The sequence below is a fragment of the Athene cunicularia genome (assembly GCF_003259725.1).
Source record: "Athene cunicularia isolate RWA chromosome Z unlocalized genomic scaffold, athCun1 chrZ_part1, whole genome shotgun sequence".
NCBI lineage: Eukaryota > Metazoa > Chordata > Aves > Strigiformes > Strigidae > Athene > Athene cunicularia.
This window is the reverse complement of record NW_020799142.1, coordinates 26827125-26846245: the sequence shown is the minus strand read 5'-3', so window position 1 is coordinate 26846245 and position 19121 is coordinate 26827125. Positions and strand designations below refer to the sequence as shown.

The 19121-nt window shown below is 42.2% G+C and overlaps 1 protein-coding gene across 3 annotated transcripts in view; it reads left to right on the top strand.

The window, feature by feature from the left end:
* DNAI1 (dynein axonemal intermediate chain 1) overlaps positions 1-19121 on the top strand; it is a 150862-nt gene that overhangs the window by 6645 nt on the left and 125096 nt on the right. For 2 of the 3 annotated variants that reach the window (XM_026865438.1, XM_026865440.1), the window contains exons 5-10: positions 255-334; positions 1165-1323; positions 3127-3186; positions 6986-7123; positions 17299-17383; positions 18175-18292. In XM_026865438.1, the coding sequence (XP_026721239.1) occupies positions 255-334; positions 1165-1323; positions 3127-3186; positions 6986-7123; positions 17299-17383; positions 18175-18292 (640 nt within the window). The remainder of the gene's footprint in view (positions 1-254; positions 335-1164; positions 1324-3126; positions 3187-6985; positions 7124-17298; positions 17384-18174; positions 18293-19121) is intronic. The other variant, XM_026865439.1, reaches the window with a different exon arrangement.

Genomic DNA, 19121 nt, shown 5'->3' with positions numbered 1-19121 from the left:
TCAAAATCAGATTTTTTATTTCAGCCCAGCCAGAATTACAGTAATATCGTTCTAGTAGTAACCTTGTCCCTTTTGTGGCTTTGAACGAACAATCACCCTCCAATCTGAGGATTGGTTACTGCATTGTATAATGAGATAGCACTACAAAAGGATGCATCTGTATATTAATGCTTCAGAAGTTATAAGGGTCTGCAGAATATGGGATAATATGTCCTATTATTCCAGGCTTATTCACTTATCCTTTCTATCATCAGAAAAGGCTCCTGTTGAGACTTCTGCAGTAACATCTGAAGAGGCAGAGATTAAAGATGAAGCAAGCATAGGAGATACTCAGGTAATTTTCCATAGTCAGCTGAGAGCTGTCCATTTTGTTTTTAATATTAGATTTTAAATTATTTTATTATAAAATGGCTTTGCTGAGAAGCTTCTGTGATTGATTCTTTTATGCCTGAGATGTCTCTGCTGTAGGTGAGATCCTGCAGATTCTACTGAACAGCTGGGGTTCTCCTGCCATTTTTAGTTTTGGAGAATCTCTGTAAGGTGATGAGGTCCCTCACACCAGATCTGTCTTTATCCAGATATTATATCAAGATACAGTGGAATTCACTGGGGTCTGGAATCCTCCTGGACAGTATGTTCATTCCTGAAAGAAAAGTTGGTGAAAAACAAAGTGTGGAGGAATCAAAGCAGCAGGCATAACTATGTGAAATAATCGGTGGCCTGATTTAAAGGCAGCTGGCTGATCAGGAACGGAGTATGCTGTGAGAAGTTTGTTCTTATCTACACAACCAAGTTCAGAGGAGTTTCAGATAAAGCTCACTGTCTAGCAAGGAAATGAAAACACAGGGTAGTGGGACTTTAACACAGTCTTCTTGTCCCTGAATCCATTTTATCAAAGGCAGTCATGCTATATTATCTCACTCATGTTAGTCTTTGTTTTAAAGTAACTTCTGTTCCTGGTTTTCCATATTCCCATTTAGATACTGTTTCAGGATTTCTTTGCTTTGATTGCTGGAAGTCTCCTAATTTCCATCTTAAATACTGAATTTTCAAATATAGTCTCCTTCACTAGACAGAGGAAATCTAGCAGTCTAAGAAGAAGTACTTCTGAAGAAGAAATGTCTGGTTCTTTCAGAGTGAAGTCACTGCTCTATTTTCTTTCAGACTGCAGGAGAGGAAGAGGCAGGGGGGTCAGGAACAGCAGAAACAGCTGAGAGAGCAGAGGCAGAAGAGCCTCCTCCCTCAGGAGTAAAGGAGCAGAAGCTTGCAAACCAGTTCAACTTCATTGAGAGAGCTTCAAGGACACTCAACAACCCTATGCAGGTGTGCTGTCATTTCCTCCAGTGACTTGGAGGATCTTTGCTTTGGGAAGGCACATGGGTCTTCTATGTTTATGTCATATACTATGATCTCTGTAGATACTGTTTAGGGGGGAAAAAAAGCAGTTTTTATCTTAGTAAAACATTTGAGGTGATGGAAATGGTGACAGAGGAATTCTTGCCTCATGGATTCTTGGACAACCTATGAGAAGTTTTGGTGCCACTGTAAATCCTTAAACCTCTACTTAGATATAACATTTTTCATAAATATTTTCTCATCTGAAGAAGTGTGGAGCAATGGTTTGGGTAGTAGCAGAGGTCTTAGAATCATGAGTTCAACTTCCTTTTGCCACAGAGTCCCTTTATGGCTTGTACTTCAATTCTTACCCATGGAGCGGGGATATAAGTACCCCTATATTAAAAGGATAAAGGTATTTGCACTTGTGTTAAGCACAGGTACTACAGTAACAGATTCATGTAAATGTGACAAGTCTTTACTGCTGCTACATGGTACATCTCCCTCCCACTCTTTGCATGCACTTTCCAGTCAATGCAGACCCAAGACTTTATCTTCCTTCCCTAAGCTTTTTGCTGAGCCTGCAACCATTCTCAGCGAGTTGTCTTCACAGGGCCTTCTGACCAAGCAATACCAGTGATGTTGGCCCCCTTATGAGTGTTCAAAAAGGAGCTTTCTGAATTGGAGATACAACTGTCAGAGAGAAATTTCTATTGTTTTCCTTGCTGCCCTGTAATCAGAGTATATACAGTTTAGCCAGAGAGCCTACCTGCCTTCTTTCAGTCATTACACCTAAAGTGAGATGCCTTTAACATCTGGTGGGCTTGGAGAGATCTAAGAGTTACTGTGTTGCTGATGCTACTAACTCCTAGAAGGAATACCATCCCTGCCCACCAGTAGAGATGGAGGATCTCAGGAGAATTTATCAAACAGTGGGGTGCTTACTGCAAAGTCTGAGCTAAGATTCTGCATCTTTCAAAAATCCCTGCAGAGGCCACAGAATATTATTCCTCTGTCCCCAAATCTGCATATTCTCTTCTCATTGAATTTATGGGAAGAGGCTTGTGTGCCTCTGTGTGATTCTGCCTTTGAAAGCAGAATATATAGACCTTAAATAGCTGTGAAGTACTGCTCTGTGCTGTAGTGTGTGCAGTTTCCACCTCTGAGACTGCTTCATTTCAGAGGTCAGTGAAATGCTACAGGCAGCTTCTTAAAAATGTCCTGACATAACAGTTTTCTGAAAGAATATGCTGTTCCATGAAATGAAAGTTTCACAGAAATACATTAATTTATTTCAGAATGTTGATGTAAAAATATTATTTCAGTAACATCAAATGAATTGTTTATAGGTTATCATTCTGTTCAACTCTTTTGTTTAGACTGCTGTACCCAAGTAGGGTTTTCATATATAGGTCAAAACTTTTCAAATTTGGTAGGATACCATAACTGATACCATAATTGGTAGCAGAATGTTTCACATGGTAGAGGTGAAACAAACCATTTCAACTCCTTCAAAATGAAATATTAAAATTAAATATTTTCAGTATGTTGGAGAAAAATCAGAAGGTCTTGTGAACCTTCTTTTTGTCCACAAAGAAATCTATTTGTAATTGCATGGTCACCGATAATGTTTGTGTAATGCTCTGGGAGTCATGTGGATGTTGAATTAATCTTAGATCAATATTATTCTAACTGACCTAACCTGCTATGAGAAGGCTGTTTCCACAGCTGGACTATGTCACTGCAAATGAATACAAAGATTATGCTTCTTTATGCTTTTTCTTTATTCAGGAAAGAGCATGTCAAACGGAGCCGACACCTTATAAAAATTTCTCTGCCACTGCTAACCAGGTATATCGTTGTTACTTTTAAAGGTTTTTAGAGTATATTTAGGAAACTGAGATGTGAGAAAGGCAAAACCAAATTGCTATGTTTGCATTCCTTGCAGTAGAATGAACTCCCATGTGGGTGTTGATCTCTGGTTTAAATCTGACAGCAAACTAGTGTGGCCCTCTTTTATGCCTTAATGGGTGAACTTGCTAATGGTTTATATTTCTAAGGTCAAGTGTCTTGGCTTAGCTGCTTTTAAGTGATCTATTGCTTGCCAGCCACCCTGGCCAGTCTGCTTTAGAGAATCTTAAACAAATGGACATGGGGAAACCACAGTGTGAGAATGGTTCTGGACTCAGCAAGAGGTGGGCTGCAGCTTGCAGGCTCTGACTTCTCAGGGGACACAGCTGTCTTTGGGGTGGAGACTGTCCCATTACTGAAGATCTTCCATGACTGTGGTGGGTGAGCTGGTTATTTAGGAAGAGCTGTGATCCAGCATTCAATACCTGGTCAGCTGCAGGACATTTCCATCAGCTGATCCCATCAGAGGCAGGTTCAATTGAATCTCAAAGTGCAAGAACATAATAATAAAAAAGCACTTAGAGCGTGTCTGCATGCTAGCTACACTTTGAGCACTGTATTTAGAGAGTGGAGACCTCCGAAGATTTTGCACAGCTGGAAATTTACAAGGGTTCATGGAGGTTTTTTTGGAGTGTTGCTAAGAATTTTATATATGCAATACTCTGTTTTTTACTTTGTATGAGTTTAGCTATATGCTAAAGCAGGTTTCTAAAGCCTGAAGCTGAACCCAATGAGAACTACAGCATAAGGAATGTGGAAGGCCCACTTTAAGCCTGTTGCAATAGACTTAGCTCTGGTTTATGTAGTGGGAATATGCCTATTTATTCATGATGAAGAACTCTACAGTATTTTCTCCATCTCTTAAAAACATAAAAAAAACCCCTTTACATGACATTTTAAACATGAAATATGCTATAGCTTTCATTGGAAAGGGAATCCAGCCAATTCTGCTGATTAATTCTTATAGATATTTACGAAATTTATTGGTGTTTTTCACTGATGCAAATATTGTTTCAAACCACTGTACCAGACTGGTATTGAAAATATTGTTTCATTACCAGTGCACCACAGAAACACCCAGGAGAAAGTATAAGGTAATATCAGCAATTTAAAAAATGCTGGTTTAGGAATGTGAGAGGAAGGGGAGCGAAAGTGTCTCTGTTAAGCTGAAAACTGTAACCCAGTCTATTCCCGAACTTGAAATCACATTGGCCTAAGATCTTTCCTCCTTCCGGCTGGAGCTTCCTTTTATTTTTTCTGACAGTGAGATGATCTGAGAGTTAGAGAGAACAGAGCTATTTAAGATAATCAGGCTGTTGCTAAAATTTTGCGTGAAGTGCTTGAGAACTAAGAAAAGAAAATTTCCCTTGTTTTCTTTTTATTCTGTTGAAATTTTGGGTGGATAAAAAATATTTTAATGTAAGCTCTATATTTCTTCAACTCTTTTTCCTTTTTGTTCTTCCTTATGCTCACAATTTCCTATTCTAAAGTTTTCTGTTCTCCTCCTTCTCATACACTTCTCATCACAACTTCTTTGTCCTTTCCCTGATGTTTGGAACATCTTTCTGTCTCATTTCTCTGTCTCGTTTTCAACCAGGTTGACATAGAGCTTAGGGATATGGTGTAGACGAGAACTTTCAGTGTTAGCTTAATAGTTGGACTGGATAATCTTCAAGGTCGAAGGATGATCCAGGAAATTACAGGCCTGCCAGCTTGACTTCAGTGCCTGGGAAGCTGATGGAGCAGCTCCTCCTGAGTACCATCACACAACACATTGTGGGACAACCAGATGCTCAGGCCCAGTCAGCATGGGTTTATGAAAGGCAGGTCCTGCTTGACAATTGGATGAGAGAAAGGCTGTGGATGTTGTTTACCTTCACTTCAGGAAGGCCTTTGACACTGTTTCCCACAGCATACCCCTGACAAAACTGGCTGCTCATGGCTTGGACGGGCACGGGCTTTGCTGAGTAAAAAACTGTCTGGATGTCCGGGCCCAAAGGGTTGTGGTGAAAGGAGTTAAATCCAGTTTGTGGCCAGTCACAAGTGGTATCCCCCAGGGCTGGGTGTTGGGGCCACTCCTGTTTAACATCTTTATTGATGATCCAGACGAGGGGATCGAGGGCACCCTCAGTCAGTTTGCAGGTGACACCCAGTTGGGTGGGAGTGTTGATCTGCTCGAGGGCAGGGAGGCTCTGCAGAGAGACCTGGACAGGCTGGAGCCATGGGCTGAGGCCAACTGCAGGAGTTTCCATAAGGCCAAATGCCGGGGGCTGCCCTTGGGCCACAACAACCCCCAGCAGCGCTACAGGCCTGGGGAGGAGTGGCTGGAGAGCTGCCAGTCAGAGAGGGACCTGGGGGTGATTGACAGCCGGCTGAACAGGAGCCAGCAGTGTGCCCAGGGGGCCAAGAAGGCCAATGGCATCCTGGCTTGTGTCAGCACTGGCGTGGCCAGCAGGGACAGGGAAGGGATCTGACCCCTGTACTCAGCACTGGTGAGGCCGCACCTCGATTCCTGTGTTCAGTTTTGGGCCCCTCACTACAAAAAGGACATTGAATGACTCGAGCGTGTCCAGAGAAGGGCAACGGAGCTGGTGCAGGCTCTGGAGCACAGGTCGTACGAGGAGCGGCTGAGGGAACTGGGGGGGTTTAGTCTGGAGAAGAGGAGGCTGAGGGGAGACCTCATCGCCCTCTACAGCTCCCTGAAGGAGGGTGCAGAGAGCTGGGGATGAGTCTCTTTAACCAAGTAACAAGCAATAAGACAAGATGGAATGGCCTCAAGTTGTGCCTGGAGAGGTTTAGACTGTGTATTAGGAAGCAGAAGGGGTTGTTGGTTGTTGGAATGGGCTGCCCAGGGCAGTGGTGGAGTCCCCATCCCTGGAGGGATTTAAGAGTCAGGCTGACCCAGCACTGAGGGATCTGGTGTAGTTGGGGACTGTCAGTGTGAGGTTAATTGTTGGACTGGATGATCTTCAAGGTCTTTTCCAACCTAGATGATTCTGTGATTTCTGCCTGAAAATTTACAACACAATACAGGTTTTTGCTAAATATTTCTGCTACTTTTTTTCATCTGATCTATATTTTGTGGTTGAATCATACTCCCTCTCCTAAGCTGATGTGTCAGAATTAGATTGCTTTTTGTTTTGTCCTGAAAGTAATGTACCTGCCTCAGATACAGTACCAGCACTCCAATACTAATGAATAATTCTTAAATAGAAAAATTACTTTTGGATCTACTGAAGTAAGATATTCCTGGCATGTGGCATAGCAGAAGATATAAAACTGCTCTCAGCTTCCATTTGATCATATGCTACAGATTTGGAGTCCAAGATTTAAATTGTGTTAAGCAGCTACAATTTAATTTTCCAACACCACATGAGAAATGTCATAAAGCAGATGTTTAATGCATGTTTCCTATTAAACACTGGTAAATTAGCCAAACAGAAAGTCCTACAAAAACGATACAGAATCAAAGCACCAAGAAGAGTACTGGGGGAAGGAAATTGTAAGAATGCAATAATGTGTCCTTAAAAAGTAAGACTTGCCCCATCAAGCTTTAAAAATCCTAGGCTTCACTCCTTCACTTTTTGTGCAACAAGCCAGCTATCTTCAGCTGATTCCAGTGACAGCATTACTGATGTGAGGACTGTCTTTGTTGTGAGGACTATTTGTGATGGTGTAGATGGCTGTTTTCTGGAATGTAATCGGGTCCTGACAAATCCTACCTCTGTCTGTCTCTCAGTGGGAGATTTATGATGCCTATGTGGAGGAGCTTCAGAAAATGGAAAGGTCAAAAGAGAAAGAAAAATCAAAGGCCCAGGTACCAAAGAAAGAAGAGGAGAAGAAGAAGGGAAGAAGGTTAACCTCTCTGGAGTCACAGGTATGTTTCACAATGCTGGAAGAAGCCTGCTCAGAGTGGTGGTGGATGCATCTGTAATGCAAGTCAGGTGAAATTTGTCAAGTCATGCTGGCAGTGTAGCTAGTTGTCTCAGTTGGCAAGTAACAATCTTAGGAAATGCAAAAATTAGTTTTTCCTAGAACCTGTATTTTCGAAACAGAATTTCCATTTTGCTGTACTTTTTATGGGAATACAAAACAGTGTGAAGCCATAATCTTGTCTTCAAACCTGATTTCCAATTGAGATTTATGGCTTTCTTCTTTGAACATGTTTGTGTCTCATTTTTTATTAGCATGTGAGGGATAAAAGAATGAGGAGAAACACTGTGTGATTTTTCAAAGAATTCTAAGTGGTGCAGAGGTTTTAGGTACAATCTTCCAATATGAAAGGCAAAGAAATTTAGAATTCTTTCAAAATATTACTGAAGCACTGCAATGAAAGACATTTCACTTTTTTATTATTTTAATGATAATGTTATTGAGTTATAATTATATATTTTCTAGTTATATACATGTAAATGGCATATAATATAATTTATATAATAGTTAATAATAGTTAATTGAAATCAAAGCCTACATACTTAAAAGTGAATAATGATCCTGGGATGCTTGACCTAATTTGTAGGGGGATCTTTGATACATCATTTTTTCATTAAGTTGGAAAGTGACAAAAGCATCTCTCTCCAGTATTTGAGGTGCTATGTCGTGGTGAGTCATTAAACAGCATGGTGATACCTCAGTCATGGTGAGGTGAGCATCTCAAGAAGAGGCTGGCCACTCTGGGCCCTGTGGAGTAGCAGAATAAATGGCAAGGACTGCTGAACTGGAGTAGTCTCCATTAGTCTGGCTACTCAGAGTAGCAGGTATTACAGCTCTGAGCTGGTGTTGCAATCTTGATGTGAGGGTGATACTGACTCCTAATCAAGCCTTCTCTGTCAGGAGTAGCCTAGGAGTGCCTTGCAGGGATGCCACAGTCCATTCCTCTAAAGTGACAGTATCCTTTTCTTAAAAATGTGATACCACTTCAAGCACTGAGAATACAATATGGCAAGCCTGAAAGATTTTCTTCATGTTCCAGAGTGTGTTCAGGACGGTTCTATTAGGGCTTAACAGAGTTTGATCAATGCAGAATTGTGGGTGGTTCTTTCCCCCTCAGTCTAAGTTAGAAGGCAAACTGAAATAATTTCTCTAACGACTGGAGCAAAATGCACTGAGAACTATAATGCAAAAACATGGAAGTCAATTCTTAGCTTGCCCCTAGAATAGGTGTAGATATATCAACATAACTAAGATATATTTATGTAATAGAAGCTGGCTCCTGAAACTGGCTTTAGCACTTTCATACCATATGGCTGATTCAGCTGTAGAGGATCTGGCTGGTTAACTACCCCAGCAGCACTGTGCCATCAAAAACCTTATAGTGTAAATAGACCAGGAACATGTTCTGACAGGCTTCTTTCTGTGAAGAATTGTGCTGTTGAAATTCACAGTCCTTTCAACAACTAATAAACCTTTCATCTGAGTACATTTTGGAGAATTAAGCCTGAAGACAATGGTACAGTTATGAGCTTAAAGGTGGACTGCTAAAAGCTGATAATGAAAATGAAATAAAATTCTACTAATGAAACCGTATTGTAAAAAATCTGCTGCATTCTCCACTGACAACACTGGGAAGCTGAAATCGAGGCACCCATGATCCCTCCCTTTGGTGCTTCGCTTTTCACTCTTAGCACTTTCCAGTGGCTTGTAGGAAGACCAGAAGGTCAATACACTGAAAAACTGAAAGAAAAAGCTTCTTTATGCAGAGACAGTGTCCCAAATTGAGGCCCTCTGTGAGGCTGGTGGACCAGCTTGAAGTGTATGAAAAACCTGCTGAATTTTCCAGTCATTAACTGGAAAATGCAACCTCAAGTAATCCAACGCTAAAATCAGACTTACAACAGGCATTAAATCTGGTCATCTGTAGGTCTATGGAGATTAAGCTTGATGGCATCAGAATTTGTACATCTGGTCTCAAGTCAGCAAATGGAGAAGTGGGTTTTGTGGATCTTCCAACTCAAAGGTTACATACTTTTGACCACACATGGTAATTGAAACAGCTTTTCCAGTTAAACACTTTTGGAGGACATACTGCCTTTGATCACTGCTAAAGGGGAAATGTGGAACATCAAGAAGGAGATGTGGCTGATCTGGATCAAGGACACAGTGGCTAGATGCAGCAATTGATTTCCATCATTGTTTCTGTCAGGCTAGCTACTAGGAAGAAAAAGACTGTGATAGCTACTGAGATAGCACTGGATTCAATCTAAAGGGAAGAAGAGGAGAAAATCAGTGGCTTTTACCAGAGGTGGATCTCTGATGGAAGCTCTTGCTATGGTAGGAGGCCATGAAAGGGAAGATCCAGGAATTGGAGCTTCAGCTGGTGTTGATGATAGGAGTCAGGTGAGGATCTGAAAACATAATGGATGAAAAGAAAAACAGTACTAATACTGAGTAAGAGGTCAAAATAACAGATGACTGGGAGAGGAAGAACATGATCCATGTAGAGGGAAGGGAAGGGAAGGGAAGGGAGCCTTGACAGTGGAGTAGAAGCTCCTCACTAGGGGAAAAGAAGTAGAATGAAGTGATGCACTGCAGTGAAGAATGAGGAGAAGAAAGGAAGATGTGGTTTGGCAAAGTCGAAGAGAAAGGCAGCCAAGAGAAAAAGGAATGGAGATGGCCATGGATTCCACCAGAAGGAAGGATGAGAATGATATAAGGAACAATATGAGTGAATAAAAGTTGGAATGACAGAAAGCATTTGACTGGAGACTGTGATGAGGGGCTCTTGGAAATCTCTCATTATGTCCATCACCCAAATGGATCTAGAGAGAAGAGGATGTGCTACATCTATGAGCAGTGATTAAATGTTTTAAACTTTTCCTCAGTTGTCAATAAAGGCAGCAAACAGAACACAAAATACTAAAGAGGAATGATATGAAATTTTCTGAGCTGAAAATAGTTGGAAGCAGAGAGAACTAGGCAGAAGTGTTTTATCTGCTTGTCCTGTTCTTGCTGTTCCTGAGCCATCTGCTTATGGCTCTGATTATGGAGAGGATCCTGGCCCAGAAATACTCTTGGTCTGATCCAGTATGGCCCTCCTGTTGTTGTTGTGTGAGTGTAGAAGTGACCATATCTGAGGTAGAAGCAAAATGCAAAGAGCTTAATGCAATTAAGTTGATGCAGGCTAGCTTTTCTCACCCTGAGATGACAAGGCATAAAATCACAAGTCTAATAGTAAGGATTTGTAATCAATCTATCTAAAGAGGGGTAGAGCTACATAACTGGAGTATAACAAGGGTATATTATTATATATAAGGGGAGTAAAAATGGTTCCATTAGTCTGACCTTTAACAGTATATGAGGCAATGGAATTAATATGGAGGGAAAGAATTGTGAGTAAATATGGAAAATAAAATAAAATAAAATAAAATATAGTCTTTACTGAAGGTAGGCTGTGTCCAAATGATCTCATCTCTTTGTTAAGAGAGAAATTGTGGTTTCCCTTAACAAGGAAAGTATAGTAAGGGTAATCTAGCTGAAATTATGTAAAGCTGTTGGTATAGTGCCTTTAGGAAATGATTAAATAAACCAGAAAAGTTGTTTCTGGTACAGACTGGGAGGGACCAGTGGAGAGGAAGACTGTGCATTTTGTAGTATCAGAGCAATCTTTGTTAAGGTGAGGGCTTACAATCTGAAACAGCAGGGAGAAATGTGAGTGTATTGATTGAGTTGTGATGTGGCTGTGAAAAGACAAGTACATTGCTAGAATATATTGTGTGAGGGATAGCAGAACAATACTATTTCTGTTATGTAGGGCTGGGTGATACCTTATCTGGAGTAGTACAGGGATATATGATTTTGATCACCCCTTTTCAAAGATGGTAGATTACAAACCCACATAGGTATGGAAAAGAATATAAGAAATGGAAAACTTGAATACAAGAGACTAAAAAAATCTTAGCATATTTATCTGGTAATGCAAAGCTTGAGAGGGAATCTGAGGTAGATAACAGAGAGGAAAAGAATTACTAAAGCAGAGAAAAGTGTTGACAGAAATACAGATGGATGTGAACCAGTTAGGAGTATGTTAAAGCTGGAATTTACTGCACTGGAACAGTCTCTAATCTCCTCTGAAGCAGAAGTGGTTGAACAGTTTCTTAAAAAATCCATGCAAAATTTATATTTAACAGAAAAATGTGCATTCTTGAATTGGGTGAGGATCTGTCTGACTTGTCTTACTCACTAGAGGATTATCCCTTTCTGAGATATGCGTAGTGAGACAGCTCAGCTCACAGGGTCATAGTTATTGTTTGGAAGCTCTTGGATGACCACTGTTATTTTTGAAATAACAGCTGAAATTTGAATGCAGTTAACCTTCACATGATGGTTCACCTGTTCCTGGTCATCCCTAGAAGTAGATGTGTTGTTACTGACTCCCTTCTCTTCAATCTGCTGTTTAGAGCTTATCAGGATTAAAAGCAAACAGTGAAAATGACCAGATGAGTACAATTCTGGCAATTAATAACTACTTGACAGGATTCAACCTGAGGGACTTTATCTGGGATATGCAGTGGGTGTTTGCAGTGCATGGAGATGTTGACTGGGCAACAGATGACAACACCCCTGTACCATGCTTTTTTCTTTGCAAGCCAGGAGGTTCTTCTAGTCACAGTATATGTATTGCCAGAGGTATGAGCAGTTACTGCACTGGTTTTAGGGTGGGGTTTGTCTTCAGTTTATGCTGCTATATACCATGTCATGGCTTGAGCTCAGAGGGCAACTGAGCACCATGCAGATGCTCACTCCCCCCTTTGCCCCCAGTGCTGAAAAGGGGAAAATAACCAGACACAGCTTGCTCTCTTCTTCCTCCACAGCGCTGAGAAGGAGCGAAGAAAAAGACCCAGAAACTTGAGATAAGGACATGTAGAGGTGATGTCATCCTTTAAGGCACAGGCAAAAGACAGACTCATTAGGGGAAGGAAAAAAAAGAACATAAAATTAAATATAGACACTAACAACAACACCAACACATAACAGACAGAGTAGGACCGTGAGAAACATTGCCACATCTTGAAGACACCTTCCCCCACACTTCCCTTCCTTCTGGGCTCAGCTTTCTTCCCGATATCTTTGCCTCCTTCTCCTCAGTGGTGCGAGGGGGAAGGAAATAGGGGGTGCAGTCACTCCTCCTGCTTCTTCCACCTTGGAGTTGGGGAGGAAACTTCTGGCATTCCTCTCCTGTTCCAGCATGGTTTTCCTCTCACAAGAGACAGTCCTCCACCAACCAACTCTGATGTGAGTCACTCCCATGGGTGTGTGGTTCACCCTCAAGTGTTGCAGTCCTCCCAGTGCTGAATTACAACAGCTGGGGCTTCTTCCCATGGGGTCCTGGCCTTCTTCAGGCGCAGACACCTGTCCCGGCTTGGGGCTCCCCATATGCTGCAAACTGGTGTCTGCTCCACCAGTGACCTCCATGGGTGGGGAGGGGTCAGCCGTGCCATCTCACCATAGGATACAGGGGAGTGTCTGCTCCAGCACAACCCCACCTTCTCCTCCTTTCTTCCACTGACCTTGGTGTTCACACAGATGTTCTCACAACTCCCCCAAACCCTCCCCAGTTCTCCTTCTTAAATATGTTATCACAGAGGTGCAGCCACTGTCACTAGCTGGCTGGGCCTTGGTGCAAGGGCAGGTCCGACCCAGAGCCAAGGGAGCTTCAAGAAGCTTCTCACAGGGGCCACTGCTGTAGCCCCCTCCCCTGGTACAAAAACCCGTGCCACTCACTCAAACCAGGACACACCAGGGGGAAGCCTTTTTTATGCTTCAGTTTTCTGGATTTATACATTGGAACTGGCCAGCAGCTGAGAGGCAAATGTGAAGCAATTAGTGTTAATGAATAGTAGAGCAAGACCAAGGCATTTATTTTCAAAGTACTAGCCTGCTATGCATCTTATATATGATTCAATTAACATTATTCCTGTTCTAAAAATAATTTATGCACAGGAATAAATGAAACAGATTTGTTAGCTGATGAGCTCTCATAACATTTGGCTAGCTAGCCCAGAGTTAACCTACAAAAAAAAAAAAAAAAAAAAAAAAAAAAAAAAAAAAAAAAAAAAAAAAAGTGTTTCAAACAGATATTTTTAAAAAAAGATAAATTAGGCCTATCACTTCCACTGAAGATTTATTTCACATGACCTAAAGAATAAATCAAACTTGAAATAGGACAGGATCCAATGAGAAAATAACTTAGTCTGATTCAGTTTAATGCCAAAATGTAGTTATTCATGGCTGCACTGCTAACAGCATAGCTACCTAAAAAGAAATCTGACTTAAAGCTCTTTTGATTCATCTGGAGAGTTTCCTGCATTGCAGGAAAAATTTCATTCAGTAATACATTCTTTCTGTATTCACAGGTTGTTGGGCTTTTTTGTTTAAAGCCTACTTTCTGCTGGAAAAAAACCCAGAATCATAGTATCATAGAGTCATAGAATCACAGAATGGTTTGGGTTGGAAGGGACCTTAAAGACCATCCAGTCCCAACCCCCCTGCCACGGGCAGGGACACCTTCCACCAGCCCAGGTTGCCCAAAGCCCCGTCCAGCCTGGCCTTGAACACTGCCAGGGAGGGGGCAGCCACAGCTTCTCTGGGCAACCTGTGCCAGGGTCTCACCACCTTTATAGTAAAATATCTAATCTAACTCTACTCTCTTTCAGTTTAAAACTCTTACCCCTCATCCTACCCCTACACCCCCTGATAAAGGGTCCCTCCCTATCTTTCCTGTAGCCCCTTTAAGTACTGGAAGGCCGCTATAAGATGTCCCTGGAGCTTTCTCTTCTCCAGGCTGAACACCCCCAACTCTCTCAGCCTGTCCTCACAGGGGAGGTGCTCCAGCCCCCTGATCATCTTTGTGGCCTCCTCTGGACTTGCTGCAACAGTTCCATGTCCCCCTTACATTGGGGTCCCCAGAGCTGAGCACAGGACTCCAGGTGGAGTCTCACGAAAGCGGACCAGAGGGACAGAATCCCCTCCCTCGACCTGCTGGCCACACTTCTCTTGATGCAGCCCAGGACATGGTTGGCTTTCTGGGCTGCAAGCACACATTGCTGGCTCACAATCACTTTTCCATCCACCAATACCCACAAGTCCCTCTCAGCAGGGCTGCTCTCAATCCACTCATCCCCCAGCCTGTATTTGTGCTTGGGATTGCCCCGACCCATGTGCAGGACCCTGCACTTGGCCTTGTTGAACTTCATGAGGTTTGCTTGGGTCCACCTCTCCAGCCCGTCCAAGTCCCTCTGGATGGCACATCCCTTCCCTCAGGAGTATCATTTGCAGCAGTCAGCTAGGTGTCATCAGAGATGAGGCAGGATCTAGCATTCATCTTTGAGAACACAGGTAAGCCTTATCTTCTGATCTTTGGTCCAGAATGAAGTCTCCTGTGATGTAAGTTTCTTTAGATGTGTAAGAGAACAAGAGCCGTCATCCTGTTCATGTCTGTAGGCTACAGCACTGCCATTCTTTCGCAGCGCTTTCCGGTAGCAGGTGCATGTTAAAACAGAAGAGAAAATTTTGCCTTTTGTAATAGGTGAATGGAAGCTAACACACCAGATGAACAAGCAGGACTCCAAGGGATCTGTTCTTTATACCTTGTAACTACGACATGTAACAATGTTGGAGAGAAAACTGTTCATTGTGCTTCTTTTTTTCTAAATCAGGTTGTAAACTTTTCAACATTTAACCTTTGTTAATTAAGCTTACTCAGAGCAATACATTAGCAGCAGCCAATGACATTTTTATAGTCATGATCCTAATATTGCTGGTCAAGTGTTAACAAAGGTGAATTGCTTTTTTAAGAGAAAGACAGATCTTATTGTGACAGAAGCAATAATGGCAACTTCAAGTACAAAGAGAGGAATCCCAGCAATTGAGAATATTGATTTCTACTTGAGATGTTTCAAGCATCTTCTCTCTCTTTAATTTCTCTTAATACTTATGAATTCCTAAGGTCTAGGGAATACCATACTGTGTTAAAATTTGAAATTTTTTCCTGCGCTTTCTTAAATTCTGAACGTGACAGTAAAACTCTCTGTGCTGTTGTCAAGAAGCCCTCCCACAGAGTCAGGAAAAACCTGAAGAACATGAGAGTGGCCACACTGATTCAGATCAAGGCTCTAACCACAAGTGAATGTGTAAGGAAGGGTAAGAACACAGCAAGAATGTATTCCAGTCCCAAATATTCTTCCAGCCTTCAACTATTTTCAGCTATTTCCTAAGCTTGATGTGCCTTGGCACAGAGGTGGAAGTAGTTGTGCAGTGTTCCTTGAAACCATGTAAAATTCTTGCATCTACAGCACCCTTTGACAAGGAGTTGCACAGATGTGTCATCCTTCTGTAAGAGTCACCTCCTTTTTTTTTATTTTGAACTTTACTTCCTCTAGCTTCACTTGACACCCCTACTTTTTATATCAGAAGAAACAGTGAACAGTCAGTCACTGTCCATCATCTCTGGGCCATTTAGGATTTCATAGACCTGTCTTATATCTTCCCAAGCCATCTCTTCTCCAGACTGGCGGGTCCCAGCCTACTCAGTTTTTCATGGTACAGGAACTATTCCAGATTTGGACCATCCTTGTTACCCTTCTCTGAACTTGGTTCCAAGTTCTACTTTATGTTTTCTGAGATGGGAGAAGACAACTGCACACATTGTTGAAGGTGTTGGCAAACTATGGATTTATAAAGAGTGTTGCAGATTATAGAATTGCTTTTGGTTTTCCCCTTTTTCTGTCATCTTTCTGTAGTCCTTTGAGTTTCATGCTCTCTAAAGCAAGACTCTCAGTCTCCCCTGAGCCTGTGTAGAGCCTAGGAAAGAAGCAGAGCGCTGGGATGCACATAATCTGAAGTCATGTTCTTGGTTCTGACTGTGACTGTGTGGTGTAGTTTTGGCAAGTCATTTCACTTTTTCTTTTCACAGTTAGGACACTCTCAGATGTGTCAAGGATGACAAGCTTCTTTTCATTGTCGTCACTGTGGAGGAAATCATGCTGTGCTGGCAGCCATCATTCCCTAGCAGGAGATTGAAGATGAAAGGCTTTGGAACCCTGTTGGGTTTTGGGGCAGCAGTAGTAGATGAGGATTCAGGTCCTTGGAGCAGCATGCTCTCACAGAACTTTGCATATGCCTTGACATTCTCACATCATCACACAAAGCTGTGCTGGTACTATCCTCATGGCCCAGCACTTTTAATCTCTGTCCTTCCAGTTGCTGGCACCCAGGCTTATTGTACTAGCCAGTTAATCCAGTCTGGATTTTGCTGTGTCCATACCCAATTTTGCTAACTCTGGCATAGTTTCCTAGGCAGTCTTAGCCTTACATTTTACTGATACACTTATCTAGGGACTGCTGGCCTTTCAAGATGCCACTCCCCAAAAAGTTTCCAGTACTTGTGTACATGCAGCTATTTATCTGCATACTCCACATATGCAGGCTTGCCCACTTATGGTGTTCCCTGGCCAGGAAGATGGGATTTTCCACAGTATCAAAACAATTTTCACAAGAGGTGGAGAGCAAATTGACCTTTGCATGTTGGTTGCATATTGTATGAGCTTATGGATCTGTGAATGCATCAAGTTGGAATTAACTGGTGATTGACTGCAGGTCTCCTAAATCCTGTGATCTTTACTTAACACATGAGACCTTAAATCTCTTCAGGTAGAGATGAGAGGATGCTCATGCATGATCAAGCATCTATGTTTTAATCACTGAAACTAATGAAATATTATCAAGTGAGATGGAGGAGGGATCATGTGTGTGACTTTAGCTCATCTCATCACAAGGTAGCTTGATGAGCTGAGGAAGACAGTACCTTCCAGTTGAGCTAAATCAGGAACAAACACTGAAGTGACTGCAGCTCAGATGTGGATGGCATATTGCTAAACTTATAATAAAGTCATTGCCTTAATTCAAGTGCCCTTATCGCTAGATTCTGATGTGAGGAGCTTCATATTATCCTGTATTCAGGATTAAAGGACTCAAGTTTTTCAGTTACACAAGGTCTGAAGGACTTGTAAACAGATAGGAAATGCATTGTCTTTTCCTTGTTTTTCTTTTCAACAGAGTGATGACATAACCAAGATCTCAAAAGCTGCTAAAATAATGGAGCGGATGGTGAATCAGAACACATTTGATGACATTGCACAAGGTATGGCTCTGATGGGAGATACTTCTAACTCAGGCCAGAAGTCCTGCTGATTGAAGTGAAGTGAAGTGAAGAGAATAGAATAGAATAGAATAGAATAGAATAGAATAGAATAGAATAGAATAGAATAGAATAGAATAGAATAGAATAGAATAGAATAGAATAGAATAGAATAGAATAGAATAGAATAGAATAGAATAGAATCCTGCTGACTCACACATACAGCAGACCATGGGCATGCAAAGGGCATGCCATATCAGCCCTGCACTGAGCTGGCTGGGCACAGAAGATCTGGTCACCATTGCCCTCCCTGCTGCACTTCCCTCCCTCAGGAGGTACTTTCCTTCTGGATGCAGGTGCTGGTGACAGCTGCCAGTGCTGAGCAGCTCTCTGCTGGCGTTACAGGTCCCAGCCATGGTGACATACTCAATCTAAACATAATTTTGCCAGGGTTTTACTGTCTCTGACCAGCTCCCTCCTGAAAGGCCACATCTAGCTCTGGGAGTGGCCTGAGGTCACTCCTCACTCTGGGCTTCTGCTTTCTTATTTATTCTTTGTCTGCTTTTGGATCATCAGCCTTTTGTGCATGTGTGTGAGGAGTTGACGCTTGGTAAAATGCATTTACAGAGCTTGGAGTTGAGGCTTAAGGTCTGAGACAGTTTTTATATTAACAATTGGCTTGTGTGGAGGATGTGAGGATAACAGTGTCATTTAAAGCTTCCCTGGCACTGCACCGTGCTGTTTTATTTCCGCTTTATACACCGAGACCTTTTCCTTGATTTTTTTTGTTTTAGATTTTAAATATTTTGAGGATGCCTCGGATGAATACAGAGACCACGAAGGAACCCTCCTCCCTCTCTGGAAGTTCCAGTATGACAAAACCAAGAGACTTGCAGTTACTGCCATCTCCTGGTAAGACTCTTTATTACAAACGTACTTTTCGGCTGTACACTCGGGGGAGTGGAACTGGGTGTCATGGCATTTTACAAGGCAGGGCTGGTTTCTCTGGGAACAATGTTTTCAGTAATTACCGTCAGCAGCAGCTGGACATGTCTGGTGCTTCTGGATGCAAAACACCTTGTGTAAGGCTGAATGTGCCAGGCTTGTGCCGTTCATTGAAAGGTGAAAGCACAGCAGGCTCTGTGCAGCACTAGGGCAACGTGAGTTCAGTTAACAGAGCAAAGAGGGGTCCATTCTGGGGAATGGACATGTCATGTCTCTGGACAATATGCTGTAGGAATCAATCCTGAAAACCCAGGGGAAGAGAAGGGATAACGACTGTATTTTTGACAAGTATCAACACAGGAGAATTAAAGCAGCAGAAAGGGAAATGCAGACATTGCATGTGCCAGACAGGTAGCACCACAGGCTATAAGGTGCTGAGGTACTGACACCAGGCAAGACCTTTATGCACGGTACATATTCAGTTGTTGCCCAGACAGCAGTGTGAAGTGCTAAGGCTTGGACAACTGTCCCAAGCCAGAGTTGACCTAGAGATGAATCCTGTATATTTTATAACTGAAACCATTGTTCTAGTAGGTATTGTACTAAGTTATAACAACACACTTATGCTGATGTAAAAAGTGCTAAAGCATTGAAGTGCTGAAGCCTGAACAACAGGCCCCAAGCCGAAGCTGTTTAGTGTGTAATCATTAACAAAGTACGTAAAGTCGCTAGTGAAAGATGCAGCTTAGACAGAATATAATCAGGAGTGAGGAGAGAATGTCTCCAACTTCCCTTG